Source organism: Dendrobates tinctorius, unplaced genomic scaffold (genome assembly GCF_039654945.1).
Source record: "Dendrobates tinctorius isolate UK_male_01 unplaced genomic scaffold, ASM3965494v1 ptg000046l, whole genome shotgun sequence".
Taxonomy (NCBI): Eukaryota; Metazoa; Chordata; class Amphibia; order Anura; family Dendrobatidae; genus Dendrobates; species Dendrobates tinctorius.
The window spans coordinates 28,378,700-28,402,631 of record NW_027361714.1 but is presented as its reverse complement, the minus strand read 5'-3'; the positions used below and the strand labels follow the sequence as shown (position 1 = coordinate 28,402,631).

At 42.1% G+C, this 23,932-nt stretch overlaps 1 protein-coding gene across 13 annotated transcripts in view; it reads left to right on the top strand.

Annotated features, from left to right (window-relative positions):
* The window catches only part of PTPRK (protein tyrosine phosphatase receptor type K), a 445,942-nt gene that overhangs the window by 275,546 nt on the left and 146,464 nt on the right, over nt 1-23,932 (top strand). For all 13 annotated transcript variants that reach the window (XM_073575792.1, XM_073575782.1, XM_073575786.1 and 10 more), the window contains exons 8-10: nt 13,430-13,732; nt 20,641-20,750; nt 23,086-23,287. In XM_073575792.1, coding sequence (XP_073431893.1) covers nt 13,430-13,732; nt 20,641-20,750; nt 23,086-23,287 — 615 coding nt within the window. The remainder of the gene's footprint in view (nt 1-13,429; nt 13,733-20,640; nt 20,751-23,085; nt 23,288-23,932) is intronic.

Genomic DNA, 23,932 nt, shown 5'->3' with positions numbered 1-23,932 from the left:
GTTCACTGGGCATCTCCAGCCTCCACTAGGCTTGTAATCCGCTGATCGTGGGGGGTGCCACGTGTTGGACCCTCACATCGTGATGTCAATGACCTAATATTAGCAGCGCTTCTATAAGTCCGGTCTATATTCGGCATACCCTTTTATTCAGCTGTGTGAAGTTGATCAGAGTCTGCTTTGGATCATGATAGGATCGTGGTGTACATCATTTGCGGTATTACGCTTGTGTGACTGCGTATTTATCATGTGGAGCGCAGATTCCAGTTGGGTATTGACTAGGTTTGCATTACACGTTTCTTACACCCTACAGATGTGACTCGCATAGCACCATTTTGGCTGGCTCAGTTTTCACACCAAGCATAAGCTGATTAAAACTGGAATTAACATACAAGTGACGACGTCTGCCGTTTGTTTCCTGCTTAATTAAACCTACTTTTTGCCAAGTCATTAATGAAGCGCATTCTAAATGCAGTTGTGCAGTTTAGCATCAGCGTGTTGGGGTGAAATAACTGCAGCCCAAGCTTGTAAAATAGTGGCTGCGGAGGGCAGATAAGAGCTTACATCAATGTGCATAAAGGCCTAATGAATGTTTAATTTCCAATTGAGATAATCATAAGCCCAATAATCGCCTGATGTAGTGCTGTAAATAGACCAAAATGTATTGCTTGTTTGATGGCTTAATTTTTTTTTTAAAGCGGTTTACATGGCTGAACTCATAAATACACAAGTCTAAAGTTGCCCATTAAGAGGCTACTCGGTTCACTGTATTACCATTTTAATTTGCGTTATGTTCATTGCAGATGTATAAAGGGAATGTAGGGAATTTGATCAGCAGTCAAATATCCAATACTCGGCCCTTTAACCCACCCCAGCTCTTCTGCTGCCATTGATTTTGGCTTTGTCTGTCTCCATTTACGGCGCTTTAAGGAGGCTGATCACTGTCATCACCAAATATATAAGACTGTTGTAGACAGTGATCAATGGTGACTATTGTGGCCAATTATCACTTGTAAAGTGGAACCTTGTCGCCTCTAGAAACACGATTTACCTGTAGGGACATGTCAATATGTAGAATTCCAGATTATCAATGCTTAATACATTTTGTTAAAGGGAACGACATGTATTCCACACCAATCCTGTTAATTAGAATTGGACTTATACACATTACCTGCCACTTGTGAACACAAACCAGCAGATAGCTGTAGATTTACTAGCACTAGCCTCTCCGCTCCCTGATGCAGAAGTGAGCAGAGTCAAATTACCCCTTTAAGTTTTTTCTGCCTACTAATATTAATTTTATTTGTTACATTATTTTGAGAACTTAGAATTGTAGAGCCTTAACTTCTATGTTAAAGGGAATCAGCAGGATTTTGCTATGCAATCTAATACCAACATAATGCTAAGACAGACCGCATAGTTCCAGCAATGTATCACTTACAGGACTGTTTGGTGAAGTTTCGATAGAATCCCTGTTTTGTCTGACATAGATGTAGCAGAGTGAAGACTAATGAGCGGTTAATAACCCAGATCCCTTGTTGGCAGTGTACACAGGAGTACACTGTGCATTGTCAGCAAGTTGCAACTCCGTGGTGGGGGCGGGGTTACACAGATTGGCCTGATTTGCCTGCAGAGACATAAGCCCCCGTTACACACTGCGATATCGCTAGCAATATCGCTGTAAAGTCACCGATTTTGTGACGTTATAGCGATATTGCGGCATGTGATACTCACCTCCGACCGGCTCCCCCGCTGGTTATCGCTGATCGCGTGAGAAGGTCCTGGACCATTCCTCGTCGGTCACTTCCTGCGGCGCTTCCTGTGGCGCCGACTAGCGACGCGTGGAGCCGGGCGGGAGGACGCAGGATCGCCGCGTCTGACAGGAAAGTAGCGACCCCCATCCCCAGCGATGTCACTGGTGAGATCTGCCTGTGTGGCAGCTCACTAGCGACCACCAAGCGATGCACCAGCGATCCTGACCGCGTCATATCGCTGGTCGGGATCGCTGGTGCATCGCTAGGTGTAACGGTACCCATAGCTCTGCAGTGATAATCTCCTGCTGATAAAACACTGATTGTATTGGAGCTGGACTACCTGCTGAGCCAGATGTCCTGTTACAGCTACATATTCTGAAGGAGGATTGTAAGCTGCCATTAAATCTACCCATTCTTCACATTGTGTTCTATAGTTTTACAAATGTAAACTCTTTCACAGTGGCTAATTTTTAAGACCTCTGATGTACATAGCAAGTAACAATTTTGCCTGTCCTAGTTAAGTATTCTCCCAATACTGTGACAGTTTTGAATTCTAATACCTACGGTCACGGCTGCTGACTTCCATTGTGTAATAATTTAATTATGTTAGATTGGGAAAGTTATTCTTGCATGAGTGATGATGCCACTGGGGAAAAAGAGATTGATGGCAGCCTCAGGAGTCTATCTTGTTCGACTGGTGTTTTCCAGCTGAGTGGAAATCCGTTGCATCAACTAATTGAGCTTTAGTGACAAAAATAGAGTTATGAAGTCAGTTGAGTAGTGAAGAATTTCTCTATGAAATTCTTGTATCCTGAGACATTTGCTGAAAATTGCACAACCTGAAACCTTCAACATTGGACCAGACCCTTCTACTATTACTGTGTAGGATTTCAAGTGGTAGCAGAAGAATTATGGTTCCATTCATGATGTCTTCCTAGAACGAGAAATGGGTCTACTTTCACTGTACATTTGTTCCTGTTCATATATTGCTCATTAGGTTTCAAGAGGGATATCTTCTTAATGAAGTGAGACAGAATACAAAGTGGTAAAAAATAAAAATAAATCAAAGGTAAAAAAGGAAAAAAAACAACTTTTAGATCAAGATTGTCTTTTGAAAGAGATGGTGTGTTGGAGAATTGTTACTGTATCACCTAAAACAATCTTTCTTGTCTAACATGCATGCTTCTTCTGGTCATCAACTTTGGCTATATTACTTTGGCTTTTAGAGGAAGAATGTTTTTTTTCTTTTTATATATATATATATATATATATATATTTATCCGCAGTGTAAGCTTTTTTTAAGGGGCATTCTAAAATAAGATCCATATTATGAGTGGAGCTAAGCTGAAATGCTCGCTGCAGTTCATGGAGTGTTGATTCTCTAAAGAATTGGAAAGACACAAAAAATCAAATTTCATTGCTTCTTAAGCCGATTGCCCACTTTAGGGATCCTTACTGTATGTCCAGATATTTGTTTCTCTGGCTTAGCACATGCTGGGAGGCAGATTCGGCAAGCTTGTTCCCATGTGACCAGACAAGGAAGCTTGTTTCTAGGTTGCGTTTTCCTGATATTACAGTTTTTGTGTTTCATTGTGTTCTGCTTGTTGCCTACGGTATTGGCTGAAATAGCACGATTTAGAGGACTTGAAAATCCGCCAAAAATTCAAAAACACAGCAAAAAGGCAGAGATGCTATCAGGATGCAGTGGACCCATATAGTTAAGATGGCGGCAGCATAGGTACAAGAATACCGATGAGACAACCGCTCTCAGCCTACCAATCCATGGAGGGGGCAGTTGCTTGGTATATTAATGCACTATGAAGACTTGTATGCGGCGCTGTTCACACAATGGTAATGCACAGCATCCAGGTTAACAGCCTATTAGTTATGCCGATACTATTAGATCAGGCGGGCAGCCCAGCGCTATCCAAATGCATCCCATGTGAACAGACACCACCGTCGACAAGACCGAATGGACCCAACTGCACCCTGAAAAATAAAGTGCAAAAAACACATATAAAAAATGTGAGGTATTAGTTAATATTTTGCCCAAAATGCGCAAGCTCGTAACCCACATCACGGGTCCTCACGCTTACATGTCCTAACACTAAATAGAAATAGCACAAAAAGAGGACTTAAAACCAGGGCTGTGGAGTCGGTAAGCCACAGTTGCGACTCCGACTCCTGGATTTTATCAGGCTCCGACTCCGACTCCTTCATAAATGGCCAATTCATAACAACAAATTTACTGTTGTAAAATATTAAACATCGTGCTTATTCAGTTTCTCACCATCATATAAGTAATCAGACCACTTAGAGCAAAAACTACATTTATTAGAATACAATTAGAATATAGCAAATAACTTTTATAAACTTTTCTAAACTGTAAGTAAATATGCAATAAACACTTTTATGCAGTTAATAAGAAGAAATCTATAAATTTGTCCTCAGAAAAAGTATTGCCTCTGTCAGATCCTCCTTCATGGATGCCCTCAAATCTGATCTAATTATTTTGAGAGCAGAGAACAACCTCTCTACACTAACTTGTGTTGGTGGCAAAGCAGTAACCACTCGGGCAACATCTCTGAACGGTCAAATTTCTCAATTTCTTTTAGAGCACATGAAAAATTTTGCTGAAATGTACTGGCTGTGTTCCTTAATGGGGATGACTCTTCTATGCGGGAACGCTTTGCACGGTCCTTGTGATCCAAATATTTTTCGAAATTAAATTCTTCATCAGCTGATGATGAGGGTGAAGATGTGGCAGGACGACCAAATTCTTCTTGTTCCTCCTGACTGTTCTGCAACCCTTTCATCCTTACTGCTATTTCAAACAGAGCTTCTTTTCCTTTACTTAGCTGTTGATCATCTAGAAGAATCCGATGCATTGGGTCTACATAAACAGCTGCCAAAAGAATGTTGTTTTGTAATAGTAGCTCCCCTCTCCGTTTCATTGATGTAGCAATGCCACTTGCAATTAACCCTCCTCTTTGGGACAGGCGAAACATCAGGTTCTTCCACTCCTTTAAGAAAATACCTGGAGTTAAGTCCTCTGCTTGTAATTTTTTAGTCACTGTAAATGGGTGCTCTAGCAATTTTTCCAGCTCAGTCACCTGATTCCATTGACTTTCATTTAGCGTCAGTTGAGGGTTAGCCATGTCTACAAGAAAGGTTTTCAGTTCAACCAAGCGCTGAATCATTAAGTAAGTACTGCCCCATCGTGTGGCTTGATCAATAATTGCCCCTTTTCCAGCACGTCTCTTCAAAATTGAGTCAACTTTAGGGGTTCTGGCAACAGTAGCCAATTTTCTCACCTTGCCAATCAGTGCAGCAGCATGTCCTTCTTGCAGACTGTCTCTTATAGCCAGCTGTAGCGTATGCACAACACGGCGCATGTGATGAATGAAAGAACATTATTGACACAGTTTCAACAAGATCATCTAAACTATCATGTTGCTGTAAATCTGAAGCAACTTCAGTTTGCTCCTCAGTTACAATACTGTGTTCCTCTATTTCAAACATTTCTGTCTGTGGACCCAGAATGTTCTTCTAGCTGCTGGTCACCATCATTACTCTCATTCATTAGCTTAATAATACTTATCATATTTGAAGCATTGTCAGTTACGACAGAAAGAACTTGCTCTTTTTTAAGTTCATAGTCTTGCAGAACCTTTTCCACCAAGACCTGGAGAAACTCACTGGTGTGATGAGCTTTGGTGTCTTTTACTTCCAATGTCTTGGTAACTATTTCATTTTTGTCACAAACAAATCGGACATTGATGGCAAAATAGTTCACTCTGTGACGTGTGCAGGCATCCATTTTAAGAAACAGAAAGCGTCTCTTGAGAGTTTTTTTTAATTTCTTCCTTTTGTTTAAAAGCTTCTTCGATTACTAATTTTCTAATACTCTCTCTCTCCAGAGAAACACCAAGCTTGCGGGCCATTTCCCCATTCAGACACATAAAAGCTGGTCGTGAAAATAATGAAATAGGCACACTATCCTTTACAACAAGCTCTATGATCTGTTTTTTAAATGTATCTACTGTCATTGTCACAGTAACTTTGTCACTGACAAAATATCTTGCAACTGATGGCTGCAAAGTTCTCTGCTCCTTTGTTTGGCTGGAAGAGCTGGGCACTGGTTCATTGGTTTGGATGCAGTCTTTCTCATCCACTGCTTTCAGTACTTTTGGATGAAAGCTCTGTAAATGTCTCTTTAGATTAGAAGCTCTGGTAGGAGCATTTTTATCTTTGCCTGAATATGCACTCATCCTGGCTTCACAGCATTTGTTTTCGTCTGGATCATTTGTCATACACTGACAGACATGTTTTCTATCTTGAGTGATGGTGAAATGTTCAAATACAGCTGATTTAATGTGATGCTTCTTTGACATTCTCAGGTTTTTAATTCTGCATTCACAATCCAAATGACAATTGTTTTTCCTAAAAACAATTGTACAAAATTATTGCCAGATCGTTCAACTGATATAGTGGTCAGTAATACTGTTGTTATTCCTCATGTACTCACAGTTAACTGATGCAAAGTTTGTTGAAAGGATAATACTTCTTACAGTCTTTCTCTTCTGAGTAGCAGGCAGCTGTGAGATGCTTGGAAGACGCACACCTAGTATGATCTAGTCTAGAGGAGGAGCTTTACTACTAAGAATTTGCAACACATTTTCACTTTCAGTTTCATACATTGTAAGTAGGGGGGTTGGGGCAGCATGAGGTTAACCAAGTATAAGATTAGATAAGGGCAGTGGAGAACAGTGACACACAAGAAGTAAAGCCCCCGTTACACACTGCGATATCGCTAGCAATATCGCTGTAAAGTCACCGATTTTGTGACGTTACAGCAATATTGCTAGCGATATCGCTGTATGTGATACTTACCTCCGACCGGCTCCCCCGCTGGTTATCGCTGATCGCGCGAGAAGCTGCTTGACCATTTCTCGTCGTCCTCTTCCTGCGGCGCTTCCTGCTGTGACGACGAGCGACGCGTGGAGCCGGGCGGGAGGACGCAGGATCGCCACGTCTGACAGGTAAGTAGCGATCCCCGTCCCCAGCGATGTCGCTGGTGAGATCTGCCTGAGTGGCAGCTCACTAGCGACCACCCAGCGATTCACCAGCGATCCTGACCGCGTCATATCGCTGGTCGGGATCGCTGGTGAGTCGCTAGGTGTAACGGTACCCTTAGAAATGTCTCTATCTCCAGCAGAACTGCTTATCACTGTTGTTCATAGTATGATAGAACATATATATTTGAGTAACATTTATAAAATTCATATGAAAGTTCAATTATGAAATATTAATACATTTTTTTTAAAGCTGGAGTCGGTACATTTCTACCGACTCCAACCAAAACTAACTCCGACTCCGACTCCACGACTCCGACTCCACAGCCCTGCTTAAAACACCCTAAAATTCAAAAACACAGCTAAAAGGCAGAGATGCTTACCTGCCCAGGCCTCCAAACAAATGCATTAGTAAGCATCTCTGCCTTTTTGCTGTGTTTTCTATGGTATTGGCCACCAAGATGGTAACGGAACCTGTGCAGTACAAATATTATATTGTAGCAGAGAGGTCAGCCAGGATCTCAAGATCGTGCATTCGGCAGCACACGTAATAGCTTCTGATCCCTTCCGGATTTCTCTGGTAGTGTACACATGTCAATAGAATCGGGATCTTTAAATTGTTTTTTAAGAGGTCTTTGAACTCTAGTGCCACTTATTGGAAAATCCTGAAAGTCAATATGGACCCTATAACGAACCTTACCTTTTGACTTGGGATAACAGCCAAGCCAGAATCTCAATTTGCAGATATTTGTTTTGGGATGTTGCCCCCCTCATTGCAAATCATGAGATCTCATTTGGCTGAATGAGAGGCCTCTGACTAGTGTCTAAAGTGTAGCATTTTTCCTCATGGGCAGTAACAAGCCTGACATGCCAGGTAAAGAGGCTTATATAAGGCCCTACAATTCTTTGGGAAATTAAATATGCATATTGTCAATTCAGAGAGGAACTGGACTTGAACCCTAGCGCCGCCTATTGGTATTTGCAAATCCAAATCAGATCTTATGCTTTTCACTGAGGAGGAACAGCAGCCTAAAACACGTGTCTGCAAATTGAGATTCTGGTTTGGCTTTTATGCAAACTCACGTGGCAAGGCTCGTTAAAGGGTCCATATTGACTTTTAGGAATGCTGCTTCCAAAAGGTGGCATTGGAGTTCAAGGACTCTTTCGGTCTGACAGAACGATTTGCATTTTTAATTTCCATAACGAGCACTACATGGCCTAGAAGCCTCCTTAGGGTCTGTGCACACGGTGCGGGTTCTACTGCGGATCCTCAGCGGATTTGCAGCAGAAATGCAGGTGATGTACAGTACCATTATAGCCTATGTAAAAAAGAAAAACGCTGTGCACACGCTGTGGATTTTTCCGCGCGTTTTTTGTGCGGAAAAAAAAAAAAGCATGTCACTACTTTTGTGCGGTTTTGCTGCAGTTGCTCCATTCTACAAATCCGCAGGTGGAAAACCGCACAAAGACGGCAGGAAAACCACAAAAAAAAGGAAGAAATCCGCAGGAAAAATGCAGGTAATTTGACCTGCGGATTTAGTAAAATCCGCAGGAGGATCCGCACTGTGTGCACATAGCCTCACCCTGGCATGTCACTCTCCATAAGAAGAAATGTTACCCCTTAGGCTATGTGCACACGTTGCGGATTCTGCTGCGTTTCCACAGCGGTTTTGGCCCTGCGGAAACGCAGCAGTTCCGCAGACCAAGTGCAGTACAATGAAACCCTATGGGGTTTTCAAAAACGCTGTGCTGACGGTGCGGTTTTGCTGCGGTTTACAAACCGCAGCATGTCAATTGTTTGGGCGGTTTCCGCAGCGGTTTCACACCTTTAACATAGTAGAGGTGTGAAAACGCAAGGCAAAACCGCAGACCAAACCGCAGGAAAACCGCAGGTCACTTTACCTGTGGTTTTACCTGCGGTTCTGCGCGGAAAAACCCGCAGGTGATTCTGCACCGTGTGCACATAGCCTTAGACTCTAATAGAATCAGGAGGAACAGTACCGCTTTGTTCAACTACTCTTGTCAGCTGCAGTTAGGACAGTCAGTACAAGCCTTCATTGCTGCTCTTCCCCCCCCCTGTCACAAATTTAGCTCAATCTCATACTCCCCGGCTTCACCTGCAGGGGGACAACAGTTCACAGTCAGCTTGACTGTCCTCCCATCTTAATAGCTTGCTGGTGCAAGGCTTCCATCTTATTCTCTTCAGTTGTAGGGGGAGAGCAGGTTACAGTCTTTAATAAATAATCTTTATTTTTATATAGAGATAACATATTCCTCAGTGCTTTATAGTTTGAACACATTATCATCACTGTCCCTGATGAGGCTCACAATCTAAATTCCCTATCAGTATGTCTTTGGAATGTGGGAGGAAACCCACGCAAACACGGGGAGAACATAGTCTAATTACTACTGTACCTTCTCCCTGTCGCTTGGTTTGAGACTTAGACTCCCCCTCCCAACACACACACCTTTCAGCTAAACAATAAATGATTATATATATATATATATATATATAATCTTATAATTTATCAATGTTGTGATTGATGCGTGAAAAATGCCATTCATTGAAACATCATTGATGAATATAGTGTTAGAATTGGGTTACCGGGATGGTCGGGGCAACCACACTTAGCATGCCTGGCTTTTTGCGATCCCAACACTTGCCTTGATGCTGAAGAATCCGCCATATCTGATAGAAAGGCAAGGCGCGAACATCCATTAAATGATAAGCGAGGACTATATGTATGCCGAACTGTTAAAGTGAGTTTGTCAGCACAAGATACGTGTGTCCAAACTAAATATCACACCATTTATGGAGCACAACCCTATAAAGAAATATTCCTTTTTATTGTTTTAAACGCTGCATTTCCAAGTGAACTAATAAGGTGCCTGTCGCACCTACGGCATGATCATGAGGTTCCGTTCACCTTCCCACCTACTAGTTATACATGTACACTTAACATGTATCAGTGCCTCCTTCTTCCATGGTAGATAAATGTTTAACAAGTAGGTGGAATGATGAAGTGAACCACTCTGACCCACCAAGGGTGCATTGCGCACCATATTAGCATATCTGAATAAGGAATGCTGCAAAACCCAGTTGGACTCTAAAGGATCATTTTTTATTAGGGCTATGTCCCATGCAAGGTTTGGACAGTCAGTTTGTGCTGACGCTCACTTTGGCATTCTAGATTCGTACCATTTCTTTGCCCATTTTCTGCGGTAATCTCGGCTATAATCAACACTACTGTAAATGACTATTCAAATCTTGGTGATCCTCGGGACTGCTACTATAACTGAGCAATTAGATCAATTAGCAGACTGAATCGGCATGCAAGTAGGTTCACAATTCTGGGGTATTGATGCTTTTCTAGTAAGATATATCAGCTAATTTACTTCTTAAAACAAAAATAAAAAAATTAAAAGCGACAGCTGCATGGTCTTGTCATCCCAGCCCCATGCATCTGCTCCAAGCACTATTAAAATGGATCATGCTATTAATTAACATTTCCGCTTTAATGTTGTTGAATCTTAAACATTGATTAAGAACCCACAGGGAACATCTCTGAGCGGCAGGGAATGAGACAAAACAGCAGTGGTGTTCCACCTTCAGGGGGGCATCTTGTCGGCCGGCAGCTGTCTTTTATTGGTCCTCACCTGCTGAAAGCTTTGTGCTTTTTCTCAGCGTGACGGAAAATTTAAAGTTCATTTACTTTTATTGTGCCTAGTGTGTATATTGGTGTAAAGTAGGTAATGATTTTCAATGATTCTGCTGCAGGCTAGTTGTTCTAAACTACTATAGCATATCCGCTCAGATCAAATGTATATTAGTACTGTGGAAGCAGTGAAATAAGTTAACTTACAAAAGAAAATTTTAGATTTTTCAGATAATGGTGCCCTACTTATCAATATTCTGCATTTGGCATTAAAATTAAGGCTGGTTTGGAATTTTAGACCAGCTTTAAAGGAGTGTTCTCAAGTTTAAAAGTTTCCCTCGATCCACCTTAACTTTTGGATCGGATATAACTTTAAAACTTTAAACTTTTTTAAGGAGAATGTTTAGAAAATGGAATTATTTAGAGCGGTATTCACAAATAACTAAATTTCTTTCAGATAGCATGAAAATAAGATTGCCACTGACTTTCTTGTTCTATGTGCTGTAATTCTTCTGCAGTAAGAGCATTTATCTTTCATAATGTACAGCTGGTTTCCATGGAGCTAGGCCACTGGTGCTTGCCTGTACCCTAGCTGATTGTTTACAGTAGGCAAAGTGTTTATTAACTAGTCAGCTTTCTCCAGCCCATTGGTTTCTATACATCAACCAGCTCCTGACTAGCTGCTGTGTGTGTGTGTGTGTGTATATATATATATATATATATATATATCTTGCTAAATCACTATCCCCCACCATCTTTAGCTTTTAGGGTACCGTTACACTTAGCGATGCACCAGCGATCCCGACCACGATATGACGCGGTCAGGATCGCTGGTGCATCGCTAAGTGGTTGCTAGTGAGCTGCCAAAGAGGCAGATCTCACCAGCGACATAGCAGCAGGTCGGGGGTCTCTACTTACCTGTCAGACGAGGCCATCCTGACGTCCACGCGTCGCTCATCGCCACAGCAGGAAGCCCAGCAGGAAGTGGCCGATGAGAAACGGCCCAGGACGTTCTCGCGCGATCAACGATAACCAGCGGGGGAACCGCTCGGAGGTAAGTATCACACATAGCGATATCGCTAGCAATATCGCTGCTGCGTCACAAAACTAGTGACGTTATAGCGATATTGCTAGCGATATCGCTTAGTGTATCGGGCCCCTTAGGGTACCGTTACAGTTAGCGATGCACCAGCGATCCCGACCACGATATGACGCGGTCAGGATCGCTGGTGCATCGCTAAGTGGTTGCTAGTGAGCTGCCAAACAGGCAGATCTCACCAGCGACATAGCAGCGGGTCGGGGGTCGCTACTTACCTGTCAGACGAGGCGATCCTGACGTCCTCCCGCCCGCGTCGCTTGTCTCCACAGCAGGAAGCCTAGCAGGAAGTGGCCGATGAGAAACGGCCCAGGACGTTCTCGCGCAATCAACAATAACCAGCGGGGGAGCCGGTCGGAGGTATAGCGATATCGCTGCTGCGTCACAAAACTAGTGACGTTATAACGATATTGCTAGCGATATCGCTTAGTGTAACGGGCCCTTTAGAGCAGGTCTCCTAGTCAAGGTTTTCACTCCATCCAAAGATGAGTGCTTGTTCAAGTGCCCAGGTATCTCTACATGCAAGTTTGTACACTGCAGAACAAGCCACTGATGGATGACTGTATTACAGCAGACCTTTTGCTGAGCTTTATAATTCTACTAATACTACAGTTCTGTTGCTCACCAGAACTGCTAGTCAAGGAGGAGCGCCTATCCTGCCAGACAGAAGGGATTAATGAGTGCATGGCTCTTGCGCAAGAGACAACTTGAGAATTCCCCTTTAAATGCATTTTCTTTTATAAACCTAAATGTAATGATGGTCATTATTTGTGACTACCTAAAAAAATGGACCACAAGAACAGTCCCAATAACCTGATAATTTCTGTTGTTTCCTTGACTGCATTCTATTACAGCCCAAGACATAATCAGCAAGAGGAAGAGTATTTAAAGAGAATCTGTAAACAGGATTTTGCTATTTAACCTGAGAGCTGCATAAGGCCATGTGCACACGATGCAGATTTGCAGCGTTTCCGCAGCGGATTTTACCGCGCAGAAACGTTGCATATCCGCATTGTGATGTACAGTACCTTTAAAATGAATGGAAAAAAAAAAACGCTGTGCAGACGCTGCGGATTTTTCCACGCGGTTTTCCTGCGGTACAAAATCCGCAGCATGTTGCTTCTTTTGTGCGGTTTTCTATCTCCCCTGTTACCAAATCCGCAGGGGGAAGACCGCAATAGAAAACCGCACAAAAACCGCATGAAAACTGCGTGAAAAATGGAAGAAATCCGCAGGAAAAATGCAGGTCATTTGACCTGCGGTTTTCTTCCATTCTGCACGGAAAAATCCGCAGGGCTCAAAACCCCGTCTGCACTCAGCCTAATATAGGGAAAGATGCCCTCATTCCAGGTGTGCCACTTATTAGAATGTGTTGTAGTTTCAATATAGTCTGTGTTTTATCAGCAGGAAATTGTCACTGCATGACTAGGTCTCATGTGCAGACCAGTCAGGCCAACCTGTGTAACCCTGCTGCCACCACTGATCAGCAGCTTTATGACTATGCACTGTGACCTCAGGAAGCTGCCAATCAGGGGTGTGGGCAAGGTTAAACACAGCTCAGAATTCATAGCATTGCTATAGCTACAACAGAGAAAACAGGGATTCTATGAAAACTGCACCAAGAAGTCTTGTAAGTGATAGATTACTTTAATCAGGGTCTTTGTCCTGACACCATGCTGCTCTCAGATTACATAGCAAAACTTGCTGACAGATTCCCTTTAATGAAGATCTCTTCCACTGCTGCAGGACAGATTAGGACAGCGTCCTTCTACAGTACAAAGTTAAGGCTCTGTATGCATATCCCTATTGAAATGTGTTTTTTGTTTTTTTTTGTTTTGTTTTTTTTTCTAGAACCAATGCGAACACCTAAAACCTTGAAGATTGCAGAAATTCAGTCCAGACGGATTGCTGTTGATTGGGAGTCGTTGGGCTATAATATTACTCGTTGTCATACCTTCAATGTCACTATTTGCTATCACTACTACAAAGGCCATGGATTTAACAAAGCTGATTGCTTGGATATGGATCCTAAAGCTCCTCAACATGTGGTGGACCACCTTCCTCCTTATACCAATGTTAGCTTAAAAATGATCTTAACAAATCCGGAGGGTCGCAAGGAAAGTGAAGAGACCATTATCCAAACAGATGAAGATGGTAAGTGTGTCGTTAGAATACACTGATAAAATCTGATTATTCAATATTGTATTAATAGAAGAACTTCAAAGTAGGTGTAAACCTGAGCAATAGTATTTACAATGCAAATCTATTCTAGAAAACCAGATGTCAAGATAATATGCTACAGTCCATGCTCTGTGAGACATCACTTGTCTTTTAAGAGCAGTGGTTGTGTTTTATCTCCTGAAATGTCCACCCTTGGGAAAATTCGCACAATGCCTGCTTCACACGTTAAAAAATGCTCGCTTCGGTGCCCGCTCTGGGGCAGAATAAGCTACCTCATTTTATTATTTTAAAGAAATGGCCTAAATGTATGCACTTGCACTTGTACATTATAACTGATGCAAGTCCAACCTTAAAGGGAATCTCTTTCCCCCCATATGAGCGTTTTGAACTATTAATATGGGCATACAGGTTGTAGACAGCTGAAACTAGCCATACATGCATGCCTCCTGGATGATGGATTGTTCAGTAAAAATCATTTTTTATCGCTTTTATGTTAATTAGATCTTCCAACTGTACACTGCCTGGAAGATGAGACTGCCTCCTCCCTCCATTATACCAGATTTCTCCTCCGCTGTCTTCAGTGTTCCTTTCACGTCAGGTGCGCTGCCGGAATGCCTGCGCATTATGCCTGCTCTAGCCTCTGCCCTGTTCCATTTTTCTGGGAGCATTGACTACAATTTTGTTGTGTGCGGGCGCCAGAGTGTCACTGTAACTTCTAGTCCCAATGTTCTTCGGCACACAGAAAAGGTGCACTCCCAACTTTTTTTCCTGTGCTGCATAGTAAGCATGTCATTCCCGATGACCCAGTTTAAAGGGTATGTCACACTAAGAGATATCGCTAGCAATATCGCTATAACTAGTGACGTAGCAGCGATATTGCTAGCGATATCTCTGTGTGTGATACTTACCTATGACCCGCTCCCCCGCTGGTAATCGCTGATCGCGCGAGAACGTTCAGGACTGTTTCTCGTCGTCAGCTTCCTGCGGCGCTTCCTGCTGTGAGGACGAGCGACGCGTGGAGCCGGGCGGGAGGACGCAGGATCGCCTGGTGTGACAGGTAAGTAGCGACCCCCGACCCCAGCGATGTCGCTGGTGAGATCTGCCTGTGTGGCAGCTCACTAGCGACCACTTAGCGATGTACCAGCGATCCTGACCGCGTCATATCGCTGGTCGGGATCACTGGTACATCGCTAAGTGTGACAGTACCTTAATAGTCATGCCAGGCAGCTCTCTCACTTAAGATGTCAAAGGCACACTGAAAAGAGAGGAGGAATAATCTGGTATAATGAAGTGAGGAGGTGGAATTATCTTCCAGGCAGTATATAACCCATAGCCTGGAAGATCTAATTAATATAAAGGGATAAAAGATTAGCACTGAACAAGCCATCATCCAGAAGGCATACAGGTATGACTTGTTTCAGCAATCTACAACCTGTATGCCCATATTAATAGATCAAAACACTCAAATTGAGGGACACATTCCCATTAAGCATTGTGTGAAGGAGAAAGAATTGGGAAATACTTATAATACTTAATAAATTGAAATTCACAATAAATATATGTATGTCCTTGTTCTCGCACTGGACTGGTAAGTTGTGGAAAAGCTCTTGTACATTGGGTGTTTACCATTCCTTTTTGAAAATTAGTGATAGAGACCCATAAGACAGAAGAGCCCATGGCTAGATAATTTAATTCAACATATGACACGTACAACCTGTCAACGTGCTCTGGCCCCTACTGCTCTGCGCTCACTTGTCAGACAGTGGAAGGACAAGGCAATGCCTTTCTGCTCTTTACCCGAAGATTCAGCTGACAGCTCATCTATCCAAAGAAAACGACATGTCACGTGCCCTCCCCTGATTTAGGAATGCTTTCATGTCTTCTGTCACCTTTCGTATTTCTAAGACATAATGTGTTGAAGACAAACTCCAGATTTACCAACCTATTAACCAAGCTAGAAATTAGATCCCGACATATAGACTGAAGCGCTAATCTAATTGAGAAAGCTGCAGGGTTTCTTTTCTTGTGTATGTCCTATTGCCCACATCTTTTATTTTTAATATGGATGTCCTTAATGTTCACTATTTATGGCTACAGTTACCTTACATCATTCTTGACTGGTTATCATTAGTGATGAGCAAACGTGCCTAACAAACAGGCAATCCCTGCATGTGTTGCGGCTGTCTTAACAGACGTGAGACATGCGCACGTCGAAGACACTCTGTTAGTACACGAGCATGCTCGAGAACACCTTATCCCAGCACGTTTGCTCATCACTACTGCATATAATGGGTATACTAATGTATCCTATATTGATAGTTATAATCATAGCCTGCTGGTAGATGGGCCATTTCATGCACGCCATTCCACCAACTGTCTTAGGGTGGTTTCACATTAGCGTTTCAGGCCGCAGCGTCGGCCTGCGCACGGCCGTGGCTAAGCCCCGCCCCCTGCTGCCTCCTCTGGTAGCTCCGCCTACGGGCGCGTGACGCTGCATGCGTCCTGCGTCCCCTATATTTAGCACTCGGTACGCAGGCCGTGCGCAGGTATGCGTTTGGCGGCGCATGCGTCCTTTTGACGGGTGCGCCGACCAGCGCCAAAAGTAACCTGTTGCAATTTGGTGCGCTCGGCACACCGTATAAAGGACGCATATGCATACCTGCGCACGACCTGCGTCCCCAGTGCTAAAGATAGGGGACGCAGGACGCATGCAGCTTCATGCGCCCGTAGGCGGAGCTACCAGCGGAGGCGCAGCAGGGGGCGGGGTTTAGCGGCGGCCATGCGCAGGCTGACGCCTCGGCCTTAAATGCTAATATGAAACCACCCTTACTTCCAGTTTTGACCACTTTTTAGTTACAGTAGTAAAGTCATTGACCATAACCTTAAATGAGCCATTTCTTAATGATTTTAACCTCCTGAATTCAAACCTGACAATGAAAATTCTTAGTTGGCTCTTGTTCCTGTATCAGAGTTTTCCTTTTACTACTACACTAGGGCATAAAAGTTTCAGTACTTTGAAACATTATTATTTTTGCAAATATAAAGATGCAGAATATTGTGTTAGCCTAATTGTAAGATATTTATTTATAGGAAAGTTAGCAACAATTCAAATAACTAAAACACGTTTAAACACCTTTGCAAATGATCAATTACTATTGCAAATTATAACGTTAGAGTTTGCACTACAAAACTTGGTCCTCATTGAGTGGCAACTTTTTTTTTGCTTGTTTCTTGTACTCCTGCATCAAATCATCCCATAGAATTGTCAAACCGTAATCTGAAAACATTAATGGATTCCATTCTCCTTGATATTGTTTCTCCACAGCTGCAATATCTTTGTGAAATCTCTCCCGTGCTCTTCGCTCACTGCTCCACAGCTTGATGGGAAATAAGTCTAGCTGCAAATGCAATAAATTAATCTTTAAGGACATGTTACAGCCAAGATCCTTATATGTTTTGAGGAGATTTTCCACCAAATCATCATAGTTATCTGCTCTTGAGTTTCCCCAACAATTAGTTGTTTTTGCCTTGCCCTGCAACAAACCGAGAATCTGAAGAAACTTACAAATTTGAGGTCCAATAAAGACTCCTTCCTTTATCTTTGCTTCACTCAACCTTTGAAATTTATCAATGATATACTTGAATGCTTTTGCATTTTTATCCCCTGCCTTTATAAAGTTCTTCATTGGGCCTAACTTGATATGCAATGGAGGTAAGGCTGGGGTCACATTGCGTTCAGGCAGTCCGTTAACGCTGCCATTAACCCCCATTGTCGGGCGCATTGCCAACGCATGCCATATTTGGCCGTCATTCAGTGACAGAGCCTCGGACACGGGCTGCAGTGTCTGAGGCTCAGTCAGCCCACCACTAGCGGTATAGCATAACGCGATCACGTTATGCTATAGCGTTAACGCAGCCTGTCAACGCTATGCGTTGAACGGACTGCTTTAATGCAATGTCACCCTGGCCTAACAAAATCTTGTGGGTTAACAAGTGTTGGATGTAGGACATTTTCACTCCCTGGCTGAAGGGAATGTCGAAGAGGCCAGTCTCTTTTATTATAGTTATATTCTAAGCAGGCATGGGTGGCGCCATCTTAGAGGAGGAATTTTTTCTTCTCCAGTAAGGTGGCGCCACTGGCGCATGAGCAGTAGCAGCTATCAGATAACAGCAGATACCGATATCAACTATTGCATGGACGCCATTTTCAAATTGATTTTCTTCAATTTAGTCTATTGAGCCTTCAGCTACTGCGCCGGCGCCATTTTCAAATTATTTTTCTCCCTCTAGATGAATAACCTGAAAAAAAAAGTATTGTTGGCACACACAACATGCGGTTTTGCTGCAAAGCAGGTGCCACAGCTGGCACTGTCTGCAGAAGTATTTTTATTTATTTTTTTTTAATTCAGAATGTAATGATATTCATTATGCAAACTAGGGGGCGAGTCTCTGCGGGATCAGTGATCTGTCAGCAGTCTGCATTATGAATACCTAATCCGAGCACCACATACATGAACCCCACCTTAGGGCACGAGAATCTCATTAACACAAAACTGAAAATAAAGATTAAAGAACATCCACAAGATGGATTTTATCAACCAAGCTGTCATTTTAATCAGTATAACGGCGCCGACCTGACACTGTGTGTAGGTTACTTTGCAGAGTCCTGTTGACAGGTTCACTTTAAGCATTTTATTTGTTTTAATCACCACAAAATTGGTTAAGTTCAACTGTTTTCATCTTTAAACCAATTTGGCGGTAGAACAGGCTCATATATAATTCACAAGAATTGCCCTAAGTGAACTAAACATCTTCCCAAACTCTCAGTACTCCTCCTCTCTTCCCACTAACAGTTAGCAAGTGCTATTGAATAAAGATTGTGTGTGAAAAGATGGACCAGATTATGAGAAATTTTAATAAGGAGGAACTGAGATTAGTGTGTTGATGCGATAGGCCTGCCTAAAAATGTTTTTTATGATTCACTAAAGACTGTGGACCTTGGGAATAAAGCTAATTGACTTTTGTAATGGATTCCAGAAAATTGGTACAGTACAAGAAAAATTTTGGAGACAGGAGTGGCCGTTTTGGATTATAGAAGGTTAGCCTTAGATCATTATTAGAATGGAGAGCACTGATTAGGTGGTAGACAGAGGTGAGGAGCTTTGTGGGTGACACTGATAAGCTTGGATTGTATTCTGTAGTAGATGGGCAACCGAGGCTGTGACTGGCACAGGGTAGAGGTATCGGTGTAGAGGCTGGAAAAAATATCAGCCCCGATGCTGCATTTAGGAAAGGGAAGACATGATTCTAGAGATGGCAGACAATCTTGTATTAGTGTGTAGTGTTGTCAGGAGAAGATGTGTATAATTAAATGTCGTCATTAATGGAATGGGGACCCATTGAAAACGTTAAACCACTTGTTCCCTAGTCTTACACTTTATGCAGAAATGGCTAGAAAATTATTGACAACATAGAAACAGAATTGGCACAAAGTGCTTTGCATATACATTTTTGAGTTTAATCCAAATTACATATAATATTGCAAGGTTAATAGTACATCCCAGCATTACATCCCAGCTTTACTGTTATTGACTCCCTAGATTAGATCTGTGTGTGTCTAGTAGGGTGACCGCAAAAAATCGATGTCGGAATTTTGTCCGTCTGGACCCGACAAAACGATTCCCCTTTCCAGATATTGAGATAGCCAAAATTTGAGCTCGATCAAACGATGTTAACCCGTGCCGCTCGTCGCTCAAAGTTTGAAAAAATCCAAATTGAGGTATTTTAAGATTTAGGTATTTTGCATAGTCTGTTAGACTATAAAGAATGTGACAACAACATTGCAGAAATAGCCCTGACCAAATTTTCGAACCATTTGTGGTATTTGAATGCAGAGTTGGTGGGATTATCGTTTTTTGATCCCACCATTACAGACAATGAAAAGTTGTTAATGGCTAATAAATTGCTCAGTAGCACAGATGAACCATCAGAGCACGCTAGGGTTGTAAATCCAAAAGTTAGGAAAGAAAAATTAAAAGAGGTAGGAAGTAACCGACTTTAATGACCTTCTGACAAAAGATGAAGAACAAAAGCAATATGTCCTGCAAGTTGTAAGCAAATGCCGAGCATTATATTCTAACGTTTCAAAAACTACTTTAATAAAAGCTCTAGAATAGATTAGATAACTATGTAAAATTATCAACTCATGTAGGTTAGCGTGCTCTGATGGTTCATCTGTGCTACTGAGCAATTTATTAGCCATTAACAACTTTTCATTGTCTGTAATGGTGGGATCAAAAAACGATAATCCCACCAACTCTGCATTCAAATACCACAAATGGTTCGAAAATTTGGTCAGGGCTATTTCTGCAATGTTGTTGTCACATTCTTTATAGTCTAACAGACTATGCAAAATACCTAAATCTTAAAATACCTCAATTTTGATTTTTTCAAACTTTGAGCGACGAGCGGCACGGGTTAACGTCGTTTGATCGCGCTCAAATTTTGGCTATCTCAATATCTGGAAAGGGGAATCGTTTTGTGGGGTCCAGACGAACAAGATTCTTGACATTTTTTCCCCCCCATATGAGATCCGGTCACCCTAGTGTCTAGTATGAAAAGTAGATGACGATCCCATAAAGTGCCCTTCTCAGATCTCTGTGCTCATTCTATCGCCTCGCTACTTAGATGTTGTTCCTAGTGGATTATAGAATTACTTTTTTTTAATTTTTTTTATTGCACTAGCTAGAAAGGAAAGTGGTGACTGTGCAGAAAGTATAGAGTAAAGTGTCATGCAAAGCAGAGAGAGGGGGAAGAGGAAATGTCACTATAATGGAACAAAAACAAGTAATGCGATAATTGTCATTTTGTTTTTTTTCCAGTACCTGGACTTATCCCGTTCAGTTCGCTGAAGGGCACGCCATTTGAAGACAAGATCTTCCTGAATTGGAAGGAGCCAACTGAGCCAAATGGCATTATCACTCAATATGAGGTACCACCACATTCATCTGCTACAAAGTTGTCTTAAAATAATGGCCGTAATTAATCATGTCTGGTTCTACAGATTGTTGTTTGCAAGTTCCTAGCAGCTTGAGGTTATTGGACCATCATGAAGGGCAGAGTAGTGATGAGGATAGTGAAGCCCTTGGACAGGTGCAGCGCCGTCTGTGCTGATCATTGTACATTTTCCTAATAAGTTACATGATATGATGAAACAATGAATGTACAGATTATGATCCTTATAACATTAAACGGATTATCCCTTTAGGGACAATTTTTTTTTTTAACTGCATGTATTTTTGGTTAACAATAGTTTTTCCTAATTTGGATTTGTTAAAATTTTGCATAGTTTGCATTCTACAGCCTCTGCGCTGCTGTCTGCAGAATGGGTTAACTGATAATCGGTCAAATTAAGTATTTCTGATGGTCCAATGGGAGAGTTTCTAACTCTTTTATCTGCGTTTTTCAGCTGATTTACGGCCACGGACCACATTAAAGTTGATTTTGCAGGCAAAAAAGAGCCTGTAAAAGTCAACCAATTTAACATTTTTAATGAAGTTGAATTGCAAAAATATTTAGCATCAAATACGTGCATTTAAAAGGAAGCCAGCTATTATCAGGAAGTGATCCATTTTGATAAATCTCTTTTTTGGTGTTTTTCATGTTGGCAATGTGTTTTTTTTTTTTTTTTTTTTTTTTCAATACTATCTTTTTTAAAAATAAAAAATAACACTGTTGCAAGAATACAAAAAGGGGAGAAGCCAGCACTGCATATGGTCAGAACGCAATACAGAAAGTGCACATGCACATATTAATTTCTAACTGTATTCAAAATGAGATATTTGGCAAAAAATTGATCAGTCATTTGAGCCACCCCGCCACGCCAAGACAATCTTATATGGGGCAGTCCTACTCTACGTTTTTTATATTCGCTGAGCCATTACAGTCTCCTAAATGCATTAAAAGCAAGACCATATTGAATGCAATCTGTACCTGAAACATTACTGAATCACTCCCATGGAGCCAGAAGAAGTGAGCGCAAATAAAGGCCAACCAGGTCTGGATATAGACATCTCAGGTTTAACCTCCACACTCACCTGACCAGCAAACACAGATGAAGGGTGACACAGGTGCACAATTAAATAGAGCTTGGGGCAGGGCAGGGCTGCTGTGTGTGCACAGCAGCCTAGATCCATCACAGTGAACAGAGAAAAAATGGCGAACGTAACCCAGCGTGCACGGCAACAGTGGTGGTCAGCCACAAACCAACATCAAGGAAAAAAGGGGAGAAGCCAGCTACATCTTGAAGTGTGCGACACCTTTAGGCTAAGTTCACCCGTACCGGAACTCTAGCGGAAATTACCGTGAGAATTCCGGAATTCCATTCCGCGGGAAAATCGCATTTTAAATTCCCGCGATTTTCCCGCGGAAAAACTAGCATTTTGCAAGCGTAATTAGCTTGCAAAATGCTATCGTTTTCCAAGCGATCTGATTGACAGGTTGGTCACACTCGTCAAACATAGTGTTTGACGAGTGTGACCAACTTTTTACTACTGAGGCTGCCTATGAAGCATCAGTAGTAAAAGATAAAATGTAAAATAAAATAAAAAATGGTGTTATTCTTACCTTCCGACGTCCCGCGCAGCCGTTCCCAGTAATCCTTTGCGAAAATGCCCACGATGACGTACGTTCTCGCTGGATCGCGACATCTCGCGGTAATTCGCGATGACCGCGAGACTTCGCGATCCCGCGATAACGGACGCCATTGCGGGCATTTTCGCAAAGGATTACTGGGAAAGAGAGCGTGGAGAGAGGCGGGAAGGCAGCGCGGGACATCGGAAGGTAAGAATAACAATATTTTTTATTTTAAATTCTATTTTTTACAGGGATATGGTACCCAAAGCCCAGAGGACAGTCTCCTCTCCTCCGGACCGAGGGTACCATCCGCAATTCTGCTTACTTCTCGCATGGTGGGCACAACCACATGCGGGAAGTAAGGGGAACAATGCATTCCTATGTGGGCGGAATCGCCGCTATTCCGCAAATTAATGAGCATGCTGCGTTTTTTACCGCAAAGAGATTCCGCCGCGGTAAAAACCGCAGCATTAGCACAGCATTGCGGAATCCCATGGGAATGCATGGAATGCTTATTTTTCGCGGCAAAATCGCGCGGTTAAAACCGCCGCGGAAACACGAAAAAAAATGCAACGTGTGAACTCAGCCTTAATCTTGCCTATAATCTCCCTATAGACCTTTAATATAAAATATTGGCGTATGAAAGGTGCGCTATCCTAACTTTTTTTGTACACTTCTTTATATTTTCACAGGTGAAATACAACAGTATCCGGTCATTTGACCCTGCAGTTCCCGTGGCTGGTCCTCCTCAGACTGTGACCAAACTATGGAATAGCACCCACCATGTCTTCTCTCAGCTGCACCCAGGAACTACATACCAGTTTCTCATAAGAGCTAGTACAGTAAAGGGATTTGGACCAGCAACAGCCATTAATGTCACCACCAACATCTCAGGTAATATAACCCAAACTGATGAAAAAATATATCTTACACAAAAATAGATGCACTTAATTGAGTTGTATCTTACTGTTATTAGATTCTTTAGAAGGACGTAGATCTGGGGATTTATACTGATGGAATATAGGCTGAACTGGATGGACAAATGTCTTTTTTCGGTCTTGCGAACTATGTTACTATGAATTATCTGACCAAAATGGTTTGCTGATCACAATAATCCAAGAAATGAAAAACTGCTTACACGTATGTCTTAATTTCTCCTTACATAGAAAATCCTGAGTACTGGATCCTTGGTACAATACATATTACTGGTGCCCAGGCCCTTATTGTCTTTTATGAGGGTTGTCTTTTTGATGGGAAGAACAGCGCTGAATGCAATTTTAGACCTCATCCATTTTCGTCTTCATGTTTTATCTTTTTTTTTCATGGATAGAACACTTACTCATAATCTGTGGACCTGTTCACATGGTCATGTTTTTTAGTCTTTTTTTATGGACCTTTATGTTCTGAAAAAAAATCACGAGGACACGTTTGTTTTCGGTTCTCCTCTTTCAAAATTACTTGTTATTCTTCCTTTGTAGGGATGATTGAATAGCTTTGGATAAGTTCTAAACCGAATAGCTATAGCGCTTCCTGAATTGC